General features: G+C 40.7%; 1 protein-coding gene across 1 annotated transcript; it reads left to right on the top strand.

Annotated features, from left to right (window-relative positions):
• The first annotated feature begins 16022 nt into the window (after positions 1 to 16022).
• Positions 16023 to 23119, top strand: LOC131219920 (uncharacterized). The gene is made up of 3 exons (XM_058214907.1): positions 16023 to 16413; positions 20484 to 20713; positions 22636 to 23119. The coding sequence occupies exons 1-3, from the start codon at positions 16083 to 16085 to the stop codon at positions 22912 to 22914; spliced, it is 840 nt and encodes a 279-aa protein (XP_058070890.1). The 5' UTR covers positions 16023 to 16082; the 3' UTR covers positions 22915 to 23119.
• Positions 23120 to 23371: the final 252 nt, after the last annotated feature.

Genomic DNA, 23371 nt, shown 5'->3' on the forward strand with positions numbered 1-23371 from the left:
GCCTGGAACACCACCACCCACCACCAGTCTTCTCCACTCTCCAGCAAGACTAGCATGCAGCATGCTGCCCGCACGCACCCCCTTTCCCTTTCTTCTCTTTCTTTACCCACCGCACGCCCGCCCGCCCGACGCTCGACCAGCAGTAATCCACCGGACCACCACCACTGGCGCACGACCAGCACGCTGCCTGCTCGATCGATCTCGCCGAGCGAAGAAGACCATTGATTTTCGTCAATCCCGACTCGGTTAGCACTCACCCCCTTTTTTTATCCATTGATTTTCGTCAATCTCGACTCGGTTAGCATGTAGCACAAGCATCAACCCTCAATTTGACTATCCTTATTCAAGATGTACCTAGTGGATGTATTTTTGGGCCCAATTGATGGAAAGATCTCAAGCACAAATAAATGCCCAATCTAACCCAGAATATCTTACTGGCCCCACTTATTGTAAGATCACAAATAAATGCCCAATTTGATTGTTTATTGTTGATTGTTTTTTACTTAATTAAATCCACGGTCCTAATTTCATAACTAGGATTGTGAAACTTATACAATGTTTTTCTTAAATATGAATTAAGGTACCATCAATAATGTTTTTCTCAGATCTAAATGAGGTAATGATATCATTGATATTTTGCAAACTTAATTCTATGGAAAGATCAATAATGATATCATTGATATTCTATTGACTGATTCTATGGAAAGATCACTAGCACAAACAACTAATGTAACTGTCCTCTTCAAGAAGTGGCTATTGGACAGTCTATTGGCTTCTTTGATGAAAAGATCAAAAGCCCAAATGGTTAACATATGAAAAAGCTCGAGCTCGACTCGAACTCGACTCAACAGCTTTGGCAAACAAGCCAAGCTTCAATGTTGAACTCGAGGCTAAGCTTGAACTCAAGTACATCATGGACAAGCTGAGCCGAGCTTGGCCCACCTCGACTCGACTCAGCTTAATGCCCATCCCTAGATAAAACCAGCATGGGAAGTCCAAAGGAGCAATCAAATTTCGTTGGAGCTCGTGTTGAAAACTAGGCCCTATTAGCGTGGCTGGCGGGCTTTCCACCATGGGAAATTTTGCAAAATTTCCGGATGGGTAGGTGAAGGAGAGAAAATGTGAATCCTCACCTCGACAGTCTTGCTCTGGCTGAAATGACGTCGTAAACCTTAGTTTTTCTAAAACGATGATTTTATCACCATTCTAACCAATAACAAAATGGCATGTTGCACACTCATTTCCACAACTAGGGGTGTGCACGAACCGAGCTAGCTCGGTTAGCTCGCTCGACTCGACTCGAAAAAGCTCGATACGACTCGATTCGAAGCTGAGTTCGAGCCAAGTTGAGCTGATTTTTGAGCTTGAAAATGAGTTCAAGTAGGCCCCAGCTCGACTCAACTCGGATCGAATCCAGCTTGAATCGAACTAGTTCGGTGACTCGATTACCTTGCCATTGATGTTGCTCACCAAGTGTTTGATAAAATGACTTAACGAAGTGTGGCTGGTGATAAGGAAGGTATGTACATGAAACAAATACCCCTTTTTTCTTGGTTTTTCTTGGTTCTTATATTGCTTAGAAGGTGTTTGACAAAATACCTATAAAACCATTGCTTCTATTTCACATACAGAGGGATTTTGAAGGTACAGTCTAGGTGTTTGTGGAAATGACTCAATGGCGAACTTGGCCCGAGCTGCTGACCAAATCAAGTCGAGCTGGCCAGTCAGGCTTGAGGATTGAGCCGAGCTGAGGTCAACTAGTGGACGTTATTGCATCGCATATCATTCATTCTATTGCACTGTTTGGACATTATACTAATTTAATCTATTATAATTCACCAAATTTTGTAGAGTAAAGATTGCACGTTTGTGTGACCCGAGAAGATGCCTAACACCTTGCTTCTCTATCATTATAGTCCATTACTCAGAATCATATGTCGCAGGTCAAAAGTAAAATTCTCCAGTTCTTTGATTTATGGATTCGACAAGGTCTAGCCAATTGTGAAAATCTTATTTAATTGGCTAGTGGTGACTTCGAGTCAAATATCAAATATCCCGAGTTACAACCACATAAGTAGAGTAAAAAGCCTGAAAATGCCCCCTAAGTGTGATACCCGGTGATTTCCAACATTCACATAATGCTTCCCATTGAAACCTTTTTAGGACTCATTTGTGATGTTTATATACCATTTAGCCTTTTCATAAGGTAAATCACATGACGTTGCTTTAGCATTTCTCTAATTGGGTTAGGCTTTCTCGAAGCGGTGTGACAAATATTGCTGATATATTGAAATCTCCCAATAACATTGAAATAAATTCACAAATGATATTATCATGAGATTTTCATTATATTGATAGATTTTAACATATCTCATTTTATTGGGATATGATCCTGATATTATTGTAGTATTAACTCTAATACTTATAAAAACCTTAAAATTTAATAATATAAATATTTATTTAAGTCTTAATTTTATCTATTAATTTATAATAAATACTTTTTTTTTTCAAAATTTCGGGGAGATTTTCCTAATAATGTCTTGAGAAAAAACTAAAAGTTTGATGATCTTTAAGAAATTTATGGGCTGCAAAATTGCTGAGAAAGAGATAAAAGATTTGTTTTCGGCCTGAAAATTTATTGGGAGATTTATATTTTGATAATTTTCTTGTGATATTATTAGAAAATCTCACTGAAAGTAAAATATTAAAAAATATTTACTTTAAATTAACACATGCATCTGAAATAATTATATAACTATAAAATGTGAAGGAAAGGGAGCCTTCATAACCAAAAGTTCTGTTGGGCACACTGTGATGCCTGTGTTAATTTGCTACTCCTGGAAGCCTTTGTGACCAAAAGTTCTGTGGGGCCCACCGTAATACTTGTGTTATATCCACTCAAATCATCCTTTGTGCCAGCCTATGTTAGGATGTGATCTAAAAAATCAACCAGATACAAAAATCAAGCGGGCCACACCACACGAAGTAGAGGAAATTGACTGCCACCATCCTTCTTGGGGCCACAGAAGTTTTGGATGTTCATGCTTTTCCTTATGCTAGTTGGAATCAGCTTATGAAGGGGTTGGATGACATATACGCATCACAATAAGGTTTCAATGGTGGCCATCGTGATGTGGCCTACACGAGTTTTGTATCCGCCTTATTTTTCAGATCATGTACTAAGATAAGCTGGCAAAATCGATGAATGGAGTGGATGACACACAGATATCACGGTGGGCCCCTCAGAGCTTTTCGGAATCGGAGAGGTTGTAATCATCCGATTTCAAGGCTAAAAATTTCGTTAATATGGAAAGCGGCTAGGCTCGCAAACATGCCGCTTTTGGATAATGAATCCTGGAGACCAAAACAACTACAAAGCTCGTCCACGTTTTTCTGGGATTGAATATTCAGGCTCGGTAGATGGCAAGGCCGGACTAGATCTGAGATTATTGGTTTGTAGCCCGGGCTACTCCAACGAATGGCCCAACTCGGGTCAATCGTGATTAGGGCTGCAACTTGGGCTCAGGTCAACCCAAACCCGATTCACCCAACCTGAATTCAGGACGGGTTATCAAGGTCCTCGGGTTGGGGACGCGTTGGAAAACGCCAACCCTAATTGAAATCGGGTTGGGTTCGGTCTGAATAAATTTGGGGCTACAGGTTAGGTGGGTTCAGAATAACAAAATGCATTAGGGTCCCGTTGGAGTTAGTTAGGTGACTGTAGAGGACTTCAGGTTGGGAACCTCTGGTGGGAATTCTTGTTGGGTCGTGGTTGCAGGTTCAGTCCTCTTGAGCTGACCCTCAACCTGATTCAACCCAAACGAGTTGCAACCCTAATTTTGGCCTAGTCCAAGCCCACCTTGTCTAGAGTCCTAGTTTCCACAATCCACACAATGTCACGTGTGTAGGACTGTCAATGGGCCAGGCTGGCCGGTTGGGCTTGCAGGTTTCACTTCGTTTTCAGGCTGGGTTTGATCTAAAATACTGGGCCTGCCAAAGCCGGGCCACATGTTAAAAGCATTTATTAATAGATTTGGGTCGGGCCAAACATATAAGAGAATGTCATCCTGGGCCGAGCCTGATCCATTCTGGCCCATTTAAGGTTTCAAGGGCACTTTTGTCAATAGCAGTAATTGGGCACACCTAAGCCAGGACCTTGCACAAAACAGGGTGGCTGGGCTCAGGCTTTGGTCAGATTGGGCTGAATTGGTTAGGCACATGATGAACCGAGGCAGGGCTTGGACAGACCTCGGCCCAGCCCAAACCCATCCATTTGACAGCCCTACTCGTGGGGGCAATGCGCACACATGAGTTGTGTACTTGTTGCTTCATCTATTTCACCCATTTTTAAATGGTGGTGGCTCATCCTACTTCCAAACCATTCAATTTGTGGGACAGATGGTGGATGGAGCATGATTTCAACGAAATCTGAATAGATATTATCAATTGTGGAAATGCACTCACTGATGGACCTACAAATAAATATGAAGATGTAGACAACGGGGGTGACAGCTGTGGACCCTCTGATGCAGTTAGGCTGATAGAGTTGAATCAAAGGCTTGAGTTCAGGTTTTTTTCCAGCTTACCTTCTTTAGTCTATCGTGCCAATACTTATAGGGTCACTGGACAGTTTCAAAACCATCATATATTTATGGAATATGAAGAAGAGTTCATATTTGGATGGAAGTGTTCCTCCAAAAATGTCTCTAAGCCCGCCTCTATTGGCGTGAGCTTGCCCAGGATCGTTTCAAATCCTTCCTTACTGGGTCCGGAGCGGGATTCCCTCCAGATTTTCCGTCCCACCTTTGATTGTGGTCGACCTGATTAGTTCAGGATGTTAGGGAGCTCGTGGCTTGAGCTCCTCACCTTGCCAGTCCTTTACCGGTATCTGTAGATGTACTCGGTGAGATGACTCTTCCCTTACCAAGCTGCGACATAGATAAAATACATACATCATGGGTGTGGCCCACATAACATGGGTGAGGCCCCACATAACACGGACCAGTAGTGAGTTGGTACTGGCAGGTATCCTATCCCACAAGCCCGACCTATATAAAAACTATATAATTGAGTGTACTTTTGAAAAATTTTTCTCATATGCAGTTTGTGGGACACATGTATGAGATCCAAGGAGGCCCACCACGCACATGCTCAGGGCAACTTACCCCACTTGCATAGGCAACCAGACGACTGAGCCTTTGCTTCGATGAGGAGGGAGCAGCTGATGAATGACTTGGATCTTGCCCATGACCAGCAAATTGCGCCTCCTGGCTGGGAAATGCACCCACGCACAACTGATTTTCTCTGTAGAACTCGTGGCACACGTGTAGGTTAGTATTATTCATGAACATCTTTTGCACAAAAGTCAAGTCGATCCATTGACCGAGTGCAGTAAATGTGTTTTCGAAAAGTAGGGGCCATGGAATGATCCAAACCATCCATGTCATGTATCTCATCAAATTTTATAAGGCTCCCTAGGAGTTTTTAACGGCTGGTGTAAGTCCCTAATGTGTGGTCCACTGGAGCCCTGGATCTGTCTTATTTTTGGGTTCACATCCTAAAATCATTTGGAAAAAATGGATGGACCACATGCATGGATAAAACCCATATTATTCATGGTGGCTCACACAGAGCCCCTGCCTCAACCGAGTCTGTCCTACCGGGTCAGGACACAATCCCCTTTCACTTCTGCCAACAGTACTTCATGCAACGGCGTCAGGTGGAGCCAAGCAATTTCTCATGAGAAGAGAAGATATGATACCTACCTATTAACGATTAATGATTATTTATTAAATTTTACAAATAAAATATTTCAAACTATTAGAAAACTACTCGGTCGTGTTGCAGGTGATGGCTGATTCTTGAGTAAAAACTCAATGGAAACAAGTTCTTTAATTGAGTCAGGGCTTCTCCCCTCAAGTTTGAGTTAATCCCAATGAGTCCATTCCAATTTCTCCGAGTTTTTTAAAGTATATAACTGGAACTGTTTAATTGGACTAATGTGTCAGGTGTACAATTTCAAAATTCTTGAGTCTCAAACATATTCCTCTGCCCGATTATTAAGTAACTCTTCATTTTCACTTTCTTATCAACTTCATTTGTTGGAAAATATTTCAAAATGATAGTTTGAATTTTAAAAAACAAAGAAAATCGATTCAATCAGGCTGAAGCCATGTGTTGGATATGTTGTCTTTAAAGATTGTTTTTTTTTTCCCTTTTATCTAAGATCATTGATGGGATATGTTGTCTTTAAAGCGTGTTTTTTTTTTTTTTCCTCCCTTTTATCTAAGATCATTGATGTGATACGCCGGCGAATCCCTTTTAAGATACAACAAGCCCAATAAGTTCTGCATGCAGCAACCATGAAGAAACCTCAGTAGGATCTCGTTCAACGGTCTTTCTAAAAGATTTTAATTTGAAATCCTAACTTGTTAGGAATGAGTAGGGAAAAGTTTTCACCGGGTTTATAAACTTACCGAGTTGACTCATTGAGCCGTTAGCTGAACCACATGGTGAAATGTGTTTAGAGCCATAGAGAAGAGGGGGATGCGTTTGCTTTTGCTGCTGATAATATGATTCTAGCAAGCGCTGCTTATATTAGTATTAGGGACTAGGGTTATGACTTGGGTTATAAATAATATGAGCCTTTTAGCTTTGCAATAGTTAATAAATCATTTCTGCCTTCGCACCATCTCGTGATGCAACAACCACTCTTTTGACGTGATGTGCACTTGATAAATGCACCACTACAGCCGCATTGCCCATACTCTCACCCCCGTGTGCACGTGTGCTCTAGTGCTCCCTCAGGTTTACTCAACTAGTAACTTATACTTCGGCCTGCTTATATCCTCTCTTTTTCTCTTCTCCAAATGAGGCGGGACAAAAAAAAAAAAAATACTATTTTGAAAACTTTTATTTTAAAAAAAGAAAAATCTTATATTTTATAAAAACTAAATACAACATTTTCATGTCTACTCTTCTGTGCCCGCTGGATACCATACCAAAAGCTAGCACATCAGCCTCAGGTGGAGTGTTAAAAACATTGGTAATCGGCCTTGGGTTCGTCCCGGTTGATTGGACTTCTTGACTTTCTTTTTAGAAAAGGGAGCGCAATCCACTGGCACTGAGAAAATGTGGGTCCACATTGAGGTCTTGGTATTGATTCCCTAGTGGGAGTGGCTAACAATAAAGGTGTACACGAGTCGAATTGAGTTGAGCTGGCCTCAGCTCGACTCAGCTCGATCATTGGCTGACCTCAGCTCGAACTCGGCTCGACCCGAGCCTGACTGGCCAGCTCGGCTCAGTTCGGTCAGCCGCTCGGGCCGAGTTCGAGCCAAGTTCGCCATTGAGACATTTCCACAAACACATGGACTACACCTTCAAAATCCATCTGTTTGTGAAACAGAAACGATGGTTTTACAAGTATTTTATCAAACACCTTCTATGCAACATAAAAAACAAGAAAAAAAAAGGGGTATTTGTTTAATTTACATACCTTTCTTACCACAGCTATCTTTCCTCTCGACTGGAGACCAGTTGGCGCATTGCCACCAAGAGAACATGCTCCATCTACATTTGGGCCCAGGATTGAGGAAGATGGGTTATGACGTCGCTACCCACTGGTCAGACGAGAGAGAGAGAGAGAGAGAGAGAGAGAGAGAGAGAGAGAGAGGGGTTCATTGGGGTCAGGCGGGGAGAGAGGGAGCAGGGGAGAGGGTTTTGGTGGGGTCGGGTTTGCTGGGGTTGAACAATTTCTCAAAAGGAGAAAGGGACGGGTAGGGTGACACACACACACCACTCAACCGAATCGGGCCGAGTTTCGATCCGAGTCGAGTCGAGCTAAGGTCAGCTCGAACTCATTTTCGAGCCATAAAAACAGCCCGACTCGGATCAAACTTAGTTTTCAGTCAAGCCGAGTTGAGCTTTTTCAGGCCGAGTCGTGCTAGCTAACCAAGCTAGCTCGGTTTGTGTACACCTCTAGATAACAGTGAAGTGCGAACTGAAAGTGGGAGCTAACAACTAAAAAGAAAAAAAAAAAAACCCAGGGGTTTTAAGAGCAATTTTTTGAACTCATACCTAAAAATGACCCATGGATCACGGTGGGCCCCTCGGAGCTGAACTCGGTACAGGCGACGGTTGTACCCACTCCGCGTCCACGAGAAAGGGGAACGCGTGTGACACACCTTTCCACGTGTTGCGCAGGTGTAATTCGCATTCTTTTGAGGTTATTTTGAAAAAGGTTTTGCACAATCACGTGATGGACAGAGTCAATTTCACACACACATCACGGCGGGCCGAAGCTTGATTGTTGTACACGTTGTGTGAAATAAGTGTGGTACAGTCATACAACCCACGTGTTTGTGGACACCCGCACAGATAACCACTCCAAATTGATAGAAACTAGTGGACGGCCAACAGTTCAAAGTCTGCTCTAATCTCAACCATGTGATTTCTGTTGATGAATTGGAACCTGAACTTTTCAAATTTAAACTATCCATTTGATGGATCCGTTTGAATCGTCCAATCAGTATCCTTTCGGATATAGTTCATAAATAATGGGCTCTGCGATTTGGACGGTATGGATTTGCGATGATATATGCTATGATATACATACGATGGATGAAATTTCACAAAAAGTTATTAAACTAATCACCACAGCTTCTTTTTTTTTTTGTTGTGCCGATGACGTTTCGATGCGAAGAACGACTTTTAAGTTCTAACGCTTTCGACTCAGCAGTTGCTATTTGGTACTCTTTACCTGCTTGGTCGCTTGAGATGGATGGAGGGCATCGTGTCACACATGCCAACAAGGCATGCATGAGAAATATCAGGACCGTTCATTAAGTAAGTTGCATTACAAGAATGAACCATACCAAAATCAATCACGTCATCAGGTAGTCGACAGTTGTACATTAAACATGGACGGTTCCTTTTTTTTCTCTAATTGTTTATTTTTAAAGCTTATTAACCTTATGAGCGGTCCTGTCTAAGAATTGCGTTAGGCATGCTTGGATTCGACCCATATGATGAATGGCTTGGTTCCACATCTAGACCGTTGACCTGGAGGTACATGCAATCGATGATTATAATCCTGGATTAGTAGCCTAAATAAATGGCTCCCCGCAAAACATTGACACTTTGATATGGTGCGGTGGATCCGTACCTGTACGGGTGACGCAGATTGTGTGGTGACCCTTGCACCGCCGCTGCGGATTCTATCGAGGCTCTCGCCACCCTTTACTGGGAGTGAAGATTCTATGGTGCCCACCGTGATATATGTGTTTAATCCACTCTGTTTATCTGATTTTACGGCTCATTTTAAAGCATGACACGAAAATTAGAGTACATCCAAAGCTCAACTGGACCACACCATTGAGTGGATAAAACACACATTAAGATGGGGCCACAGAGTCTTCACAACATGGTAGAGGCCTAGAGGGTGTTGGATGCTTAGCCACAGTTAAATTTCAAAAAGCACGCAGTTACGCCAGTTTTCCACTGGACCATGGGATTCTCTTCCGATCCTCTTTGGAGGAAATTTACGTCCGTATACAAGAATTGCATGTAACCTTTGGTTGGAGGAGATTTTAGTAAATACCTTTTAAGCCTAATAAAAGAGCATCATGTTCATTTATTAGACATAGAGCCCTGTCAAAACCATTAAAATCATCATTTCACGTGATAATTAATTTATGCTTCCCTTCTAGACTCATCTGACAAACACACCTGACCCACAGTTCGTGGGTCATGTCAGCTCCTATTCCCTTCAAACCTCCCACTCACAGGCAATTCTCATACCGTCTCCACCGTGAAAGGTTCGTGTCATCGTTAATTCCTCATAAAAGTTGTAGCCTTATAATCATGGTTATGGGTAAAAATGGTGATCACTCTTGGGATTAGCTTGGACTTACAAACACATTTATGGACCAAAGGGATCCTAAACAACCTTGTATTTCAGATCAATAAGAAGGAGAGCCAAATACCGAACTCCCAGGCCTTGACCTCGGCACAATACTTTTCAGATCTTCTACCAAGCTTATCTGACCTAAGTTTGGCCTCAGCCTGGTTGATCGAAAAGATTGGCTCAACTCAACCCTAACACTTATCTGATCGAGGGCTCGGCTCAAGATGGCCTTGACCATCGATTGCATGATCACAGGGCCAACCACGTCAACAGTTATCACCTATGCAAATCCCGTGTAACAGTTGAGAAACATACACAAAGACTACGCTTGAGATCGAGAACCGTCTCTAGCCCATCTACACTATAAACAGGGGATTCGTCTACACTAAAAGGTACGTAGAATCCTTAACTAAAATCACTCGATACTAATAGACCCATATTCTTTGCCTAACTTTGGCATAAGAGGATCCTTTACTTTAGCCAGGGTTTCTTTTGTCTTCTTCCTATGCGAGTACTCAAAGGTTTAAAAAGAATGTGTCAAATTTTTGCATCAACAATCATCATTAGAGATTTTAACAATTGAATGTTGGATTTGATTATGAGCCATCAAATATTATCACTCACTCAGAAAATGTTTCTTATGATTGCTTAGGCAGCACAAAATTAGGCCACAAATGATTCAAATCTTCATTTAAGATGCACCCAGGGGTGGAAACCAGCCGGCCACTCCTTGGGTTGTTTTCCCTGATGGGTCAATCCGGCCCTAGATTTTCAAATGGCCAGGCTGGATCATGGAGCTGGGCCTATTCAAAATTTTTATATTCGTGGACCCAAGCCAACTCATTGCCTTAGCCACCTCACCGCACCATGGTAGAGGGCACCATATCCTTTCAAAGCCCTTACAAAAGCAATCATAATTGTTAGGCATGCACCCAAGTTAGCATGGACTGTCATAGGGAGCCCTTGCAACAAAAAAGTTATCTAACCTCATGAAAATCCAATTCGTCCATCATTTTCTACCTCTCAGGAAGTTTTTAATGGTGGGCATTCAATCCTTGCTGTGTGGTCCATTAGAGAATTGGAACCATTTCAATTTTTGGAAGCATGCCCTAGAATGATTTGGAAAAACTAATGGATGGCATGGATAGATAACGCATATATTAAGGTGGGCCCCATGATCAGGGCAACACCCAGTAGGGCACGGATTAGGTGAGTATGGGGTAAGAACTTCTTGGGTTAATCCCTTACCCTACCTAGATGAATAGGTTATACATCCACGTCATCCATCCATTTTCCTACTCATATTAGGCCATGGGCCCAAAAAATGAAGTAGATTGAAATCTCAAATAGCCCACACCATAGAAAGTGTGGTGATTATCCAATAAAAATGTTTTATGGGCCACAAAAGTTTTGGATCAACCTAATACTCATGTTTTCCCTTCATTCAGGTATGTATGACCTTGTCAACAGATTGGATGGCAAATAAACATAGCCCTTGGGAAGTTTTTTTTACGATGGGCATTCAATGACCATTGTTTCCTGTGCTCCACCTGAGATCTATATCTGCTTTATTTTTGGGACCATGCCATAAAATAAGCTGTAAAAACAGATAGATGGTGTGGATATACAACATATACATCGATGTGAGCCCCACGATCAGTGACTCACCTACTCAGCTGTTACCTAGACCTGTTCTTTCCATGAGACACCCAAGAAGGAAAAATGATGAAACTCTGTAAACACTTCACAAGGGTTTATATAGAAAGATCACCGTCCTCTTTATGAATTGTAGATCATAACCACAATAATATAACATGATAAATGATTCATCTGTCTCGCATGGTCCAATGAAAGGGAGGAATAAAAAATAACAAGGAGGTAGAGTTGAACACATGGGCTCCACCTTAAGGTACGCATTATATGCACATGATATCCATTTTACCAGCTTATTTTAGAACATGGGCAGTGGGTCACACCATAGAAAATAGTAGTTATCAAACGCCCACCATTAAAAACTCCCTAGGGTCTATTGCAAGATTTATTTGCCATCCAACTTGTTACTAAGGTCGCACGCAAGTTATGAAGGGAAAACATAAATATGTTCTTAGTGGCCAATCACCAATATTTTTCATGGTCTAGTCCACTAGATATTTATATCTCTTTATTTTTCTGAGCCCACAAGCTGGCAAAATGGATTGCCAATGTAGATATACAACGCATACATCCAAGCGGGGCCCAATGACTAACCCACTATGCTGTAACCCTAGACTCACCTAATATGCTCTAAGGGGAGCAGATTAGGTGAGGCATACGAGAAAAGGCCCCGGTTTGGCTAAGTTTAGTTGGGTCAACCCATGTCAAGTCAATCATAATAGACCAAAATTGCTTTCAAACATACAAGTCATTTCTAACAACAGCCAGTGGCCCAATCAAATGGCCCAATATTAGGCCATGTTATAGGCAATGAATTAGGTATTACTTTGATAATGCCTTTGTGAGTGTTGCCATAACCATGGGGCCCATTTTGATATGTATACTCATGTGTATCCACGCCGTCCATCAGTGTTTCCAATTCATTTAAGAGTGTAGTTCTAAAATTGAAGCATATCCAAATCTTAAGTGGACCACATTATAGGGAATAATGGTCATTGAACACCCACCATTGAAAACTTCATAAGGTCAATAATGTTTATTTTCCATGTAATTGTTGATATGAGTAAACAAATATCAGCTCAATCCTAAAACTTTTTTAGCTCTCATGAAGTTTTTAATGGCGGGCATTCGATCCTTGTTGTGTGGTCCATCAGAGAATTGGAACCATTTCAATTTTTAGAAGCATGCCCTATAATGATTTGGAAAAACTAATGGATGGCGTGGATGGATAACACATATATTAAGGTGGGCCCCATGATCAGGCCAACACTCGGTAGGGCACGGATTAGGTTAGTATGGGGTAAGAACTTCTTGGGTTAATCCCTTATCCTACCCAGATGAATAGGTTATACATCCATGCCATCCATCCATTTTCCTACTCATATTAGGCCATGGGCCCAAAAAAATGACACGAATCAAAATCTCAAGTGGCCCACACCATAGAAAGTGTGGTGATTGTCCAATAAAAATGTTTTATGGGCCACGAAAGTTTTGGATCAAGCTGATACTCGTGTTTTCCCTTCATTCAGGTTTGTGTAACCTTGTCTACTGATTGGATGGCAAATAAACATTGCCCTTAGGAATTTTTTTTTACGATGGGCATTCAATGACCATTGTTTCTTGTGCTCCACTTGAGATTTGTATCTGCTTTATTTTTGGGACCATGCCCTAAAATGAGTTGTAAAAAGAGATGGAAGGTGTGGTTATACAACGTATATGTCGATGTGGGCCTCTCGATCAGTGACTCACCTTCTTAGTTGTTATTCAGACTAGTTTTTTCCATAAGACGCCCCAAAAGGAGAACTAATAAAACTATGTAAACACTTCACTAGGGTTTATATAGAAAGATCATCGTCCTCTTTAGGAATCGTAGATCATAACCACAACAATATAACATGATAAAATTTTCATTTGTCTCATATGGTCCAATGAAAGGGAGGAATAAAAAATAACAAGGAGGTAGAATTGAACACATGTGCCCCACCTTAATGTACGCATTGTATACCATACGACATCTATTTTACCAGCTTATTTTAGAACATGGCCAATGGGTCACACCACAGGAAATGGTAGTTATTAAACACCCACCATTAAAAACTCCCTAGGGTCCACTGCAAAGTTTATTTGCCATCCAAACTGTTACTAAGGTTGCTGGACATATGAAGGTAAAATATAAATATGTTGTTAGTGACCAATCACAAATATTTTGATTTATATCTCTTTATTTTGTTGGGCCCACAAGCTGGCAAAATGGATTGCCAAAGTGGGTGTACAACACATACAATGAAGCAGGCCCCAAGGACTAACCTACCATGCTGTGACCCTTTTTTGTTTTTGGTTAGCTTGTTAGTACACAAGCATGTCAGTATACACACTCCATATCAGCCATCCCCACTTGGGATGGATACCAAGAGCTTGAGTGTTGAAACGAGGTATCTCCACTCAGTCTACCAGTTGAGCTATGGATCTGGGTGTGCCATGCTGTGTGACCCTAGACTCACCTAATATGCTCTGAGGGGAGCAGATTAGGTGAGGCTGGACGAGATAAGGCCCCAATTTGGCTAAGTTTGGTCAGGCCAACCCAAGTCAGGTCAATCATAATAGACCAAAATTACTTTCAAACACACAAGTCATTTCTAACAAGCAAGTGGCCTAATCAAATGGCCCAATATTAGGCCATTTTGGTGGGCAATGAATTAGGTATTACTTTGATAATGCCTTTGTGAGTGTTGCCATAACCATGGGGCCCATTTTGATACATATACCCATGTGTATCCACGTCGCCTATCAGTGTTTCGAATTCATTTAAGAGTGTAGTTCTAAAATTGATGCATATTCAAATCTTAAGTGGACCACATTATAGGAAATAGTGGTCATTGAACACCCACCATTAAAAACTTCATAAGGTCAATAATGTTTATTTTCCATGTAATTGTTAATATGAGTAAGCAAATATCAGCTCAATCCCAAAAGTTTTTTCAGCTCCCAGGAAGTTTTTAAAGGCGGGCATTCGATCCTTGCTATGTGGTCCACTTGGGAATTGGAACCATTTCAATTTTTAGAAGCATGCCCTAGAATAATGTGGAAAAACTAATGGATGGCGTGGATAGATAATACATATATTAAGGTGTGCCCCATGATCAGGGCAACACCCAGTAGGGCACAGGTTAGGTGAGGACGGGGTAAGAACTTCTTCGGCTAATCCTACTACGGGAGCTTACCTAGATGTATAGGTTATACATGCACGTCATCCATCCGTCTTCTTACTCATATTAAGCCATGGGCTCAAAAAATGAAGCAGATCGAAATCTCAGGTGGCCCATACCATAGAAAGTGTGGTGATTGTTCAATAAAAATGTTTTATGAGCCGCAAAAGTTTTGGATGAATCTGATACTCGTGTTTTCCCTTAATTCAGTTCCGTGTGACCTAGACAACAGATTGGATGGCAATTAAACATGGCCCTTGGGAAATTTTTCTACGATGGGCATTCAATGACCATTGTTTTTTATGTTCCACCGGAGATCTGTATATGCTTTATTTTCGGAATCATGCGTTAAAATGAGCTGTAAAAACAGATGGACGGTGTAGATATACAACATATACATCAATGTGGGCTCCACGATCAGTGACTCACCTACTCAGCTGTTACCGGACTCACGTAATCCGCGGCCCACCCACTCACGTGTTACCCGAGTAACCACCTAATCGGAGAGGGATTGGCTACTCCCCCTCCACTAGCCAATTGCTATGGTCGTTAATCTGGGGGGCCCACCATGATGTATTTGTTTCATCCATACAGTCCACCTATTCTTCAAGATCATTTTATGGTATGAGACCAAAAATGAGGTTGATCCAAATATCAAGTGGACCGCACAGTGTTAATTGAATTCCCACCATTAAAAACTTCTTGGGGGCCACAAAAGTTTAGGATCTAGCTGATATGTATTTTTCCCTTCATCCAAGTCTGCATGACCTAATCAACAGGTTAGATGTCAAATAACCATTACAGTACGCCCTAGGATGTTTTTAATGGTGGAAATTCAATCACTACTGTTTTCCCATGTGTGGTCCACCTGAGATTTAGATCTATCTCATTTTTCGGATCAAGCCATAAAATTATCTTTAAAAATGGATGGACGGCGTGGATAAAACACATACATGATGGTGGGGTCCACATAGCACCAACCACTAGCCACCTGGCTGGTGGCGACGTCACTGGCCAAACCGCGTCCCACCTAGTTCGCACCCGTGAGGGTCCGGCCTCAACGAGTCCCACCTCGAGTTGGTTGAATCAGCACGTGTACCACTGTCTACTCGCAGCTTAAGCTGTTACAGGTGTAATCTCCGCTATAAAATCCCGCCAGGCACTCCTCGCTACCGTGATTGAGTTCTATTCTTCTTCTCAGAGAATTAAAACGACTTCTTTTCTCTTCAAAATCCTGAAAATCCCTACTCTCCTTCTGGCAGAGGTCTTCTCCCCAAAATCCTAAATCTCCCTCTCGCAGAGAAGAAGAAGAAACTTCCATGGCGGACGGAGCACAGAAAACTCTGCAGCCATGGAAACGCCTCGACGGTAAGGTTGTGTTAGTGACGGGCGCTTCTTCCGGCCTCGGCCGTGAATTTTGCTTGGATCTTGCGAAGGCCGGATGCAAGATCGTTGCTGCCGCTCGAAGAATCGACCGATTGAAGTCTCTCTGCGAAGAAATCAACGGATTGACTTCTTCCTCTTCCGTCAGATGCGCTGCGGTGGAGCTCGATGTCACTGCAAAAGGCTCCGTCATCGGAGCGTCCGTGCAGAAGGCGTGGGATGCATTCGGCCGGATCGATGTCTTGGTTAATAATGCCGGAATTAGAGGTGATTTGGATTTGATTTTGTGTTTTTAGGGTTTTTTAAATGATTTTTGGATTCGTTTCGGTTCCGTGAAATTGTTTTGACATTTTGATGTTTTGGAAGTGAATTCGGTTGATTTCGAAGTATTCGAAGCCAGTTTGTTTGATTTTTGGAAGTGAATTCGGTTGATTTTGAAGTATTAGAAGCCAGTTTGTTTGATTTTTCTTGTGTTTGGACTTTGAACCCCTCCTCTATAGGGATAATTGTAAACGCCTCCTCCCTGGTTTCCGTTATTGCAATTAACTCCCCACGTCAGAAGAACCTGAGCAAAAGACAAAAATACCCACATTTGTTCGCGCACGTGGGAGCTACTGTTATGTATAAATGGTATCCAACCCGTCCATAAGGGTCCCTCCGCATTAAATATTGGACGCTAAAAGAATCAGGCTAATCCATTCATCGGCTGGGCCACACCAACCCAAAAACCTTCAAATCTATGTGGTGAGCCACCTGATGGTTGGTTCAGCCTATATTTTGGGGTTTCCCATTTTCATGATGGAGTGACCACGATGAATGGGTTGGATGTCATACACTCACTATGGTAGGCCCACCCATCTACAATTGTTACCTTTGAGCGGGGGTAAAATGGTCAATTTTCATGGAGTGACCACGGTGAACGGGTTGGATGACATGCAGTCACAATGGTAGGCCCACGCATCTACAATTGTTACTTTTGAGGGGAGGGTAAAATAATCAATTTTCATACACTCCTATGCTAGGCCCACGCATCTACCACTGTTACCTTTGAGAGGGGTAAAATGGTTGATTTTGAAAAAAAATAGTGGCGCTAATATACCATTTGCAGAATATGTAACGGTTTTGTAAACCAGAGGGGAGGTATTTGTAATAATACAAACGAGAAGGGAGGTGTTTGCGACTGTCAGAAACTAGAGGGGGGGTCTTGTTGGGTAGTAACGAGTAGGTCCAACGATGCCTATTGCCGTATCTGTCATCTGGTTAGACTCCATAATCAGTTGAATTTCTTTCATCTTTTGAGTAAGATCTTCTTGAGTAGGTACCAATGATAACAATTTAGTAGGCAAATAGATACTCAATTTATTACACCTCTAATGTTGAAGTGACTACATTGATGGGTTGGATCTTGGATGACATACACTCACTATGGTAGACCCACACTTCTTAAACTAGTTTCCTTTGAGAGAGGGATAAATGGTCAATTTTGAAAGGATAGTGATGCTAATAGACCATGTGGGGGAATCCGTAACAAATTTGTAAACCAAGGGAAATGTATTTTACAATAATCCAAATCAGAAGGGAGATGTTTGCAATTGTCAGAAACCAGAGGCGAGGTCGTGTTGAGTAGGTCCAATGATATGTCATCTGGTTTGACCCCATTAGCAGCTGAATTTCTTTCATCCTTTTAGTAAGATGTGCTTGAGTAGGTATCGATGATAACAATTTAATAGGCAAACAGATATTCAATTGTGAAGATATGCCTTTCTATTGAGGTGAGCCGGTGAGCACATGATTGCATCTTGTTGTCTGCAAACCAGAGATGATTAGCAATGATTACGTACAGCATTAGAAAAAGAGAAGGTATGCTATTAAGCAACAGTCAACTCAGGAGTCTCACAACAATTAGATTAGGCCACATACTAAACTCATTTAGGGAGAGATTTATTATTTTAGAATCCAGTATAAGATTTTGTTTTTGAGGGAAGTTCCAGAGTGATGCAGGGAGATCATCCCGATCTCCTGAGATATTTTTTCCATATTTTTTTCTTCTTTTTTTCTTTTTCTATTGTTTTTCTATAAGTCTTCAAAGTTAGTACCGGATTTGATTTGATCAATGCCAAGTGTTGCAATGGATCATATGGGCTATGATTTACAGAAATAATTTAGGCCCTGTTTTAGTTAACACTAATTATTACCGTTAACAGTGATAATGAAATGTATCAGAGATCTTGATCTCTAATAGATAATTACTATTAAACTCATTATGTATTAGAGATCAAGATCTTCTGACAGGGCCTTGCAGTTATCTAAAATGAGATGAATAGGAGTCTACCAAACAGGGTCTTAGTGGTTGCTTAGCTTTGCTGTATTGATAGTGAATGGGGGATAATTAGGTTAAACTGACAGTGACTGACGGGTAATGGCACAACTGGAAGTCAGATCTACTTTGATTGGCAACTAATGTTTCAATAGCGTGGCTGGATGTACTTAGATTGATGGTGAAGGGCACGGTATTGGGTTATATATGCTCTGGCTGATGACAAAGTTTGCAACAACAAATTCGATCTTCTGCGATACCAAGTGGCAAGGATTTTCGTTGAGGAAACACCCCACACCTCTCGCAAGGGAATTCTTTAAGAATCACCCGGAATAATCAGGATTTTTTTCTAAAGATTTCTGAAATCAAAAGCATGGAGATATATATATATATATATATATATATATATTGAAAAGTAAGGATAAGGATGGAGAGATTGATGAAGGATATTTTAAACAGATTTCTAGCTGGGTAGATGAAGTTCTGAGTGTTGCGTGACCACTACATACCAATGAATTTGTGTTTGATGGCCATTCTTCCAAGATGTCATCATCATCATTTGTCAAGGTCACCCGAGATTTAGGGGTAATTTTTATAATTTAGCTATTTGGACAGTGATGCTATGTGTGGCAGAATGTTGTTCAATTTGGAGACTGATAGAGAGATAAAACGATAGAGAGCCAATTGAGATGATTACAAAACTCGAGATAGCCCCGACAAAGAGGAGATCTTCAATTTTGGGTTGAAGGGCCCAAAAGGAATATGAAGGAACAACCTGAAAGCATGGTTCAAAATATCAGCTAATGTGTATTGTATCAGCCAATAAACATTGGTATTTCTGACATGAGTTGGGCGAACGGCTTGGGTTGTGGGTTTGCTCTCCATAGACACGAGTTTGATTCCCCTCCCCGTGGATTACCCAATGCACGTGGTTGGCAGGTGATTGCCTGCATTTGCAGGGAATAGTCTCGCTCAAAAGCGGGTGGGGACACCCTGCCGTCGTTTTTTTTTTTTTTTTAAAAAAAAACATTGGTATTTCTGAAAAAATGTACATGATGCATTTTAGTATGCATCTCTGATACATGACTAAATTGATAATTGATAATTAAAAAATAATAATAATAATTTTTTTTTAAAAAAAAGTGACACAGCTGGAATGTGGTACATATCAGCCAATACATACTGACACTTGCCAGTTTTGGAGCTCTCTGCTATGTGTTCCATTACTGATTTTCTGAACCTTGCTTTAAAGGGCTTGGATAACTCCTTAAACAAGAATGATTAGCGAAACATGATTCATAGAGCTGACCCAAAATAGCTTGGGCAAGGCATTAATGATTAAGCATTATCATCTAAGCCTTATCCCAAGTACTCGGTGTTGGCTACATGAATCCTGTTCTCCCATTCCATTTGATGATAATGATATAATATACATTAAAAAAAATTTCTAATATTTTCTACTTTACTGAAATGCACCAAAAGTTTCATAATTAGATACTAGAGATTATCAGTCGTTACCAAGGAACCAAGTTAGTTCATCACAACATTTTTTTAATATCTATTTGTTTTTTAAATATCAGTCACTACGGTGTGTAATAAAGTTGTGAAATAACATAATGACATCCTTATCTCTAATGCTGTCATACAAGTAAAAGCATAAAATCTTATGCTCTTTACAGTCAAATTTCATGAAACCAAGGTGCATTCGAGTAGATCTTATTGGGTAAGTTATCACATACGCCCATTATTACATCTTCCAGGAGTGCAAAATCTTTAATCTTTGTTTATATAATTTCAACTATAACGATATCAAGATTTTTTTATTTTTTTTATTTCACTTTGCTTTTGTAAATTTATATATATATACCCACATTTGTTGTTCATGCATTGCATCTCACTCATGTCTTAATTTTTATTCCAGTGTTTGGCTAATTTATGAATTGTTTCACTGCCCTGTGGCTTGTAACTTTTATGCTCCAACATTAAACAGGGAGCTCTAACTCCAATTCTGTGTGTATAGGCAGTGTGCATTCCCCACTGAGTTTGTCTGAGGAGGAGTGGAATAATATCATTACGACTAATCTCACAGGATCCTGGCTAGTATCCAAGTACATCTGTGAGCACATGCAGAAAGCAAATCAGAAAGGGTCGATAATCAATATTTCATCTATTGCGGGTCTTAACCGTGGACTGTTACCTGGAAGCCTTGCCTATGCTGTATCGAAAGCAGGTGTAAACACCATGACCAAGGTACCTATCACTCAACTGATTAACTGGTCTCATGCCCTACTAGATTGCTTTTTCAACATTATTTATTAGAATATGGGAGTAATTTCAGTGAGGAATCATTGTTCTTGTGGTCATCATGCCTGGGCACTGTTAATTTTTTATAGATCGATTAAGGATTTCATTTGTGGTCATGCAGCATGGACGTGGCTATACTGTCTGAAATTCATTTTTTAGTTTATTTATGAAAATATGAAGAAAAAAAAAAGAAGTTAAAGACTTTTTTACTATTATATACACAAAATAAGGCTCCAGTAATAAGCAGGGAGAATTTCTTTTGGTAAAGCTAAGTATATCTCTTGAACTTTGCATTACCAAGCGAATTGTCAAATACATAGGACCCAATTTGAATGCTGTGTTTCAATATCAGATCTAATTGAGTGCCAACGATTTCTCAATACCATTTTGTCTGCAGCATGCCTGAATTTAGCTTTTGATTATTGGAGATGCATATTCAATACCTCCCCTTTAATGTATTTCTTAATGTTCTGCTTACATTGGTTATGGACATGAAGTGAATCTACTAGTGTATTGCCTGAGTGTTTGCTTCTGCTTCTTCTTCTTCTTCTTCTTCTTCTTCTTTTAAATTTTTTTTTTTTTTTTAAATTATTGCTCAAATGCTTCTGCTTAGTTTAAAATGGCACATTCTTACTAGTAGGGGTGCAAATCAGGTGGTTAGGGTCAGGTTGAAAGTCAACCCGAGCCTAACCTGACTTGAAATCGAAGTCCTCTATGCTCGACCCAACCCAACCCAAATACATGTGATTATTCCCAACCTGGCATCATTGTTTGAAATATTGGTATCGTGTTACGTATCGCATTCTTGGGATACAAATACGCATCGGTTATCGCATGGGATATATCGTTTGTATCTAGTAATTTATCGCACTTTTTGGGAACCATGGGGAAATATTGGGAAGTTATTGAATTTTTCAATGAAACTTCAGGGATTGTTAAAAAAAAGTCCTTAATACCTACTTTTAAATCATTACATCTCTAAAAAGAAGTGCATATGATAGGTTTCCTTTGTATAGGGTCCTAAGCTCTGCGCTCATTGACTGAACTAATGCAATTATATTCAAATTGAATGCATAACATTTAGAGTGTATGTGATGATCATTTCATCAAACACTCTTAAACACTTTGAAATTAGTTTCAATTGATAACTAGTTAAAGGAAAAGTTTGAAAAAAATTAATATTTTAGTAAATTTTAATCAAAATTTCTTTTTTTCCAAAAATAACAAGGACTTAACAAATTAGTAAATCAGCCCTCATATATGCTTGATTTCATGTTTGGAGTGCAACATTACAAGCAATTTGGGAGAAATTAAGAAAATTTCGAATTTTCTCCAAATCGGACCACCTACACTCAAATTTCAAAATTACATTATATGTGATGATCATTTCATCAAATACTCTTAAATACTTCGGAATTAGTCTCAATGAATCGGAAATTGAAAATGCTCACCGGATCGAACATGCGGGATATATCGACACTAGCTGTGCGTTTCGTATCGCACAGGTGGTATGCAAGCCATAACATGGGATATATCAGCTGATATCGTCGATATTTAAAACATTACCTGACATGACCCAACCCGAATTTGCTCAATCCGAACCCAATCTGAATTCAAATTGGGTTGGCATTTCCCAACCCGAACCTAATCCAGGGACCTTGAAAACCTGATCCAACCCATCCTGAACTCGGATTGGGTTAAGGTTTGACCTGGACTCAAGTTGCAGCCCTACTCACACATTTTCAATCCATTCGCTGTATGTGCCCTTTTATCAGTTTGTTGCGACCATTTAAATGCATTGAGTATCGGTTGTTCTGTTTGCTATTTTGAATGGTGATTGAAGAAACCTGGTGTCGTTGGAACAACAGGTCATGGCTATGGAGTTGGGGGTGCATAATATCAGAGTCAACTCAATATCACCAGGAATATTTAAATCTGAGATCACTGAGGGCCTTATGCAGAAAGAATGGCTCAACACTGTCGCCGAAAGAACTGTCCCATTGAGAACATTCGGCACGTCGGATCCGGCACTGACATCACTTGTTCGTTACCTAATCCATGACTCGTCAGAGTATGTGACAGGCAATATGTTTGTTGTGGAAGCAGGCGCAACTCTTCCCGGTGTGCCTATTTTCTCGTCCCTTTGATCTCCATCTGTTCTCTTCTATACATTTACAGGCAGTTATGTTCTAGACTTGGGGATTCGAACGACAATGGTTGGTTCTCCAGCTTGATTTATGGCTTGGGTAGGTTTCTCCGCAGAGAATTGTTTGATGTATTCAGCCCAAATATCCTGCATATGTATTATCGCCATATCTATTGATGAAGACGATCAAATTTAGGTGCTCTCAATATGCCTTTCCTTTGCCTGCTTTCTTACTGCAAACATGAGAACACCTAGATTGCTAGGGACTCCCATTTACTGGTGCTAAGAGCCGATGAGGATGACGTTGATGATCATGATTCATCCATGAGATTTTGATTTTGGTGAACTGTAACCATGAAAGTTGTCCAAAGATCAAGAAGTGTTAAGGTAAGGTAAGGTGCATCCCCTTTTATCTGTTGACACTAACAATTCTTTCAGAAGCAACCGTAAGTTTATGG

Source organism: Magnolia sinica, chromosome 1, assembly GCF_029962835.1.
Source record: "Magnolia sinica isolate HGM2019 chromosome 1, MsV1, whole genome shotgun sequence".
NCBI classification, from domain to species: Eukaryota; Viridiplantae; Streptophyta; class Magnoliopsida; order Magnoliales; family Magnoliaceae; genus Magnolia; species Magnolia sinica.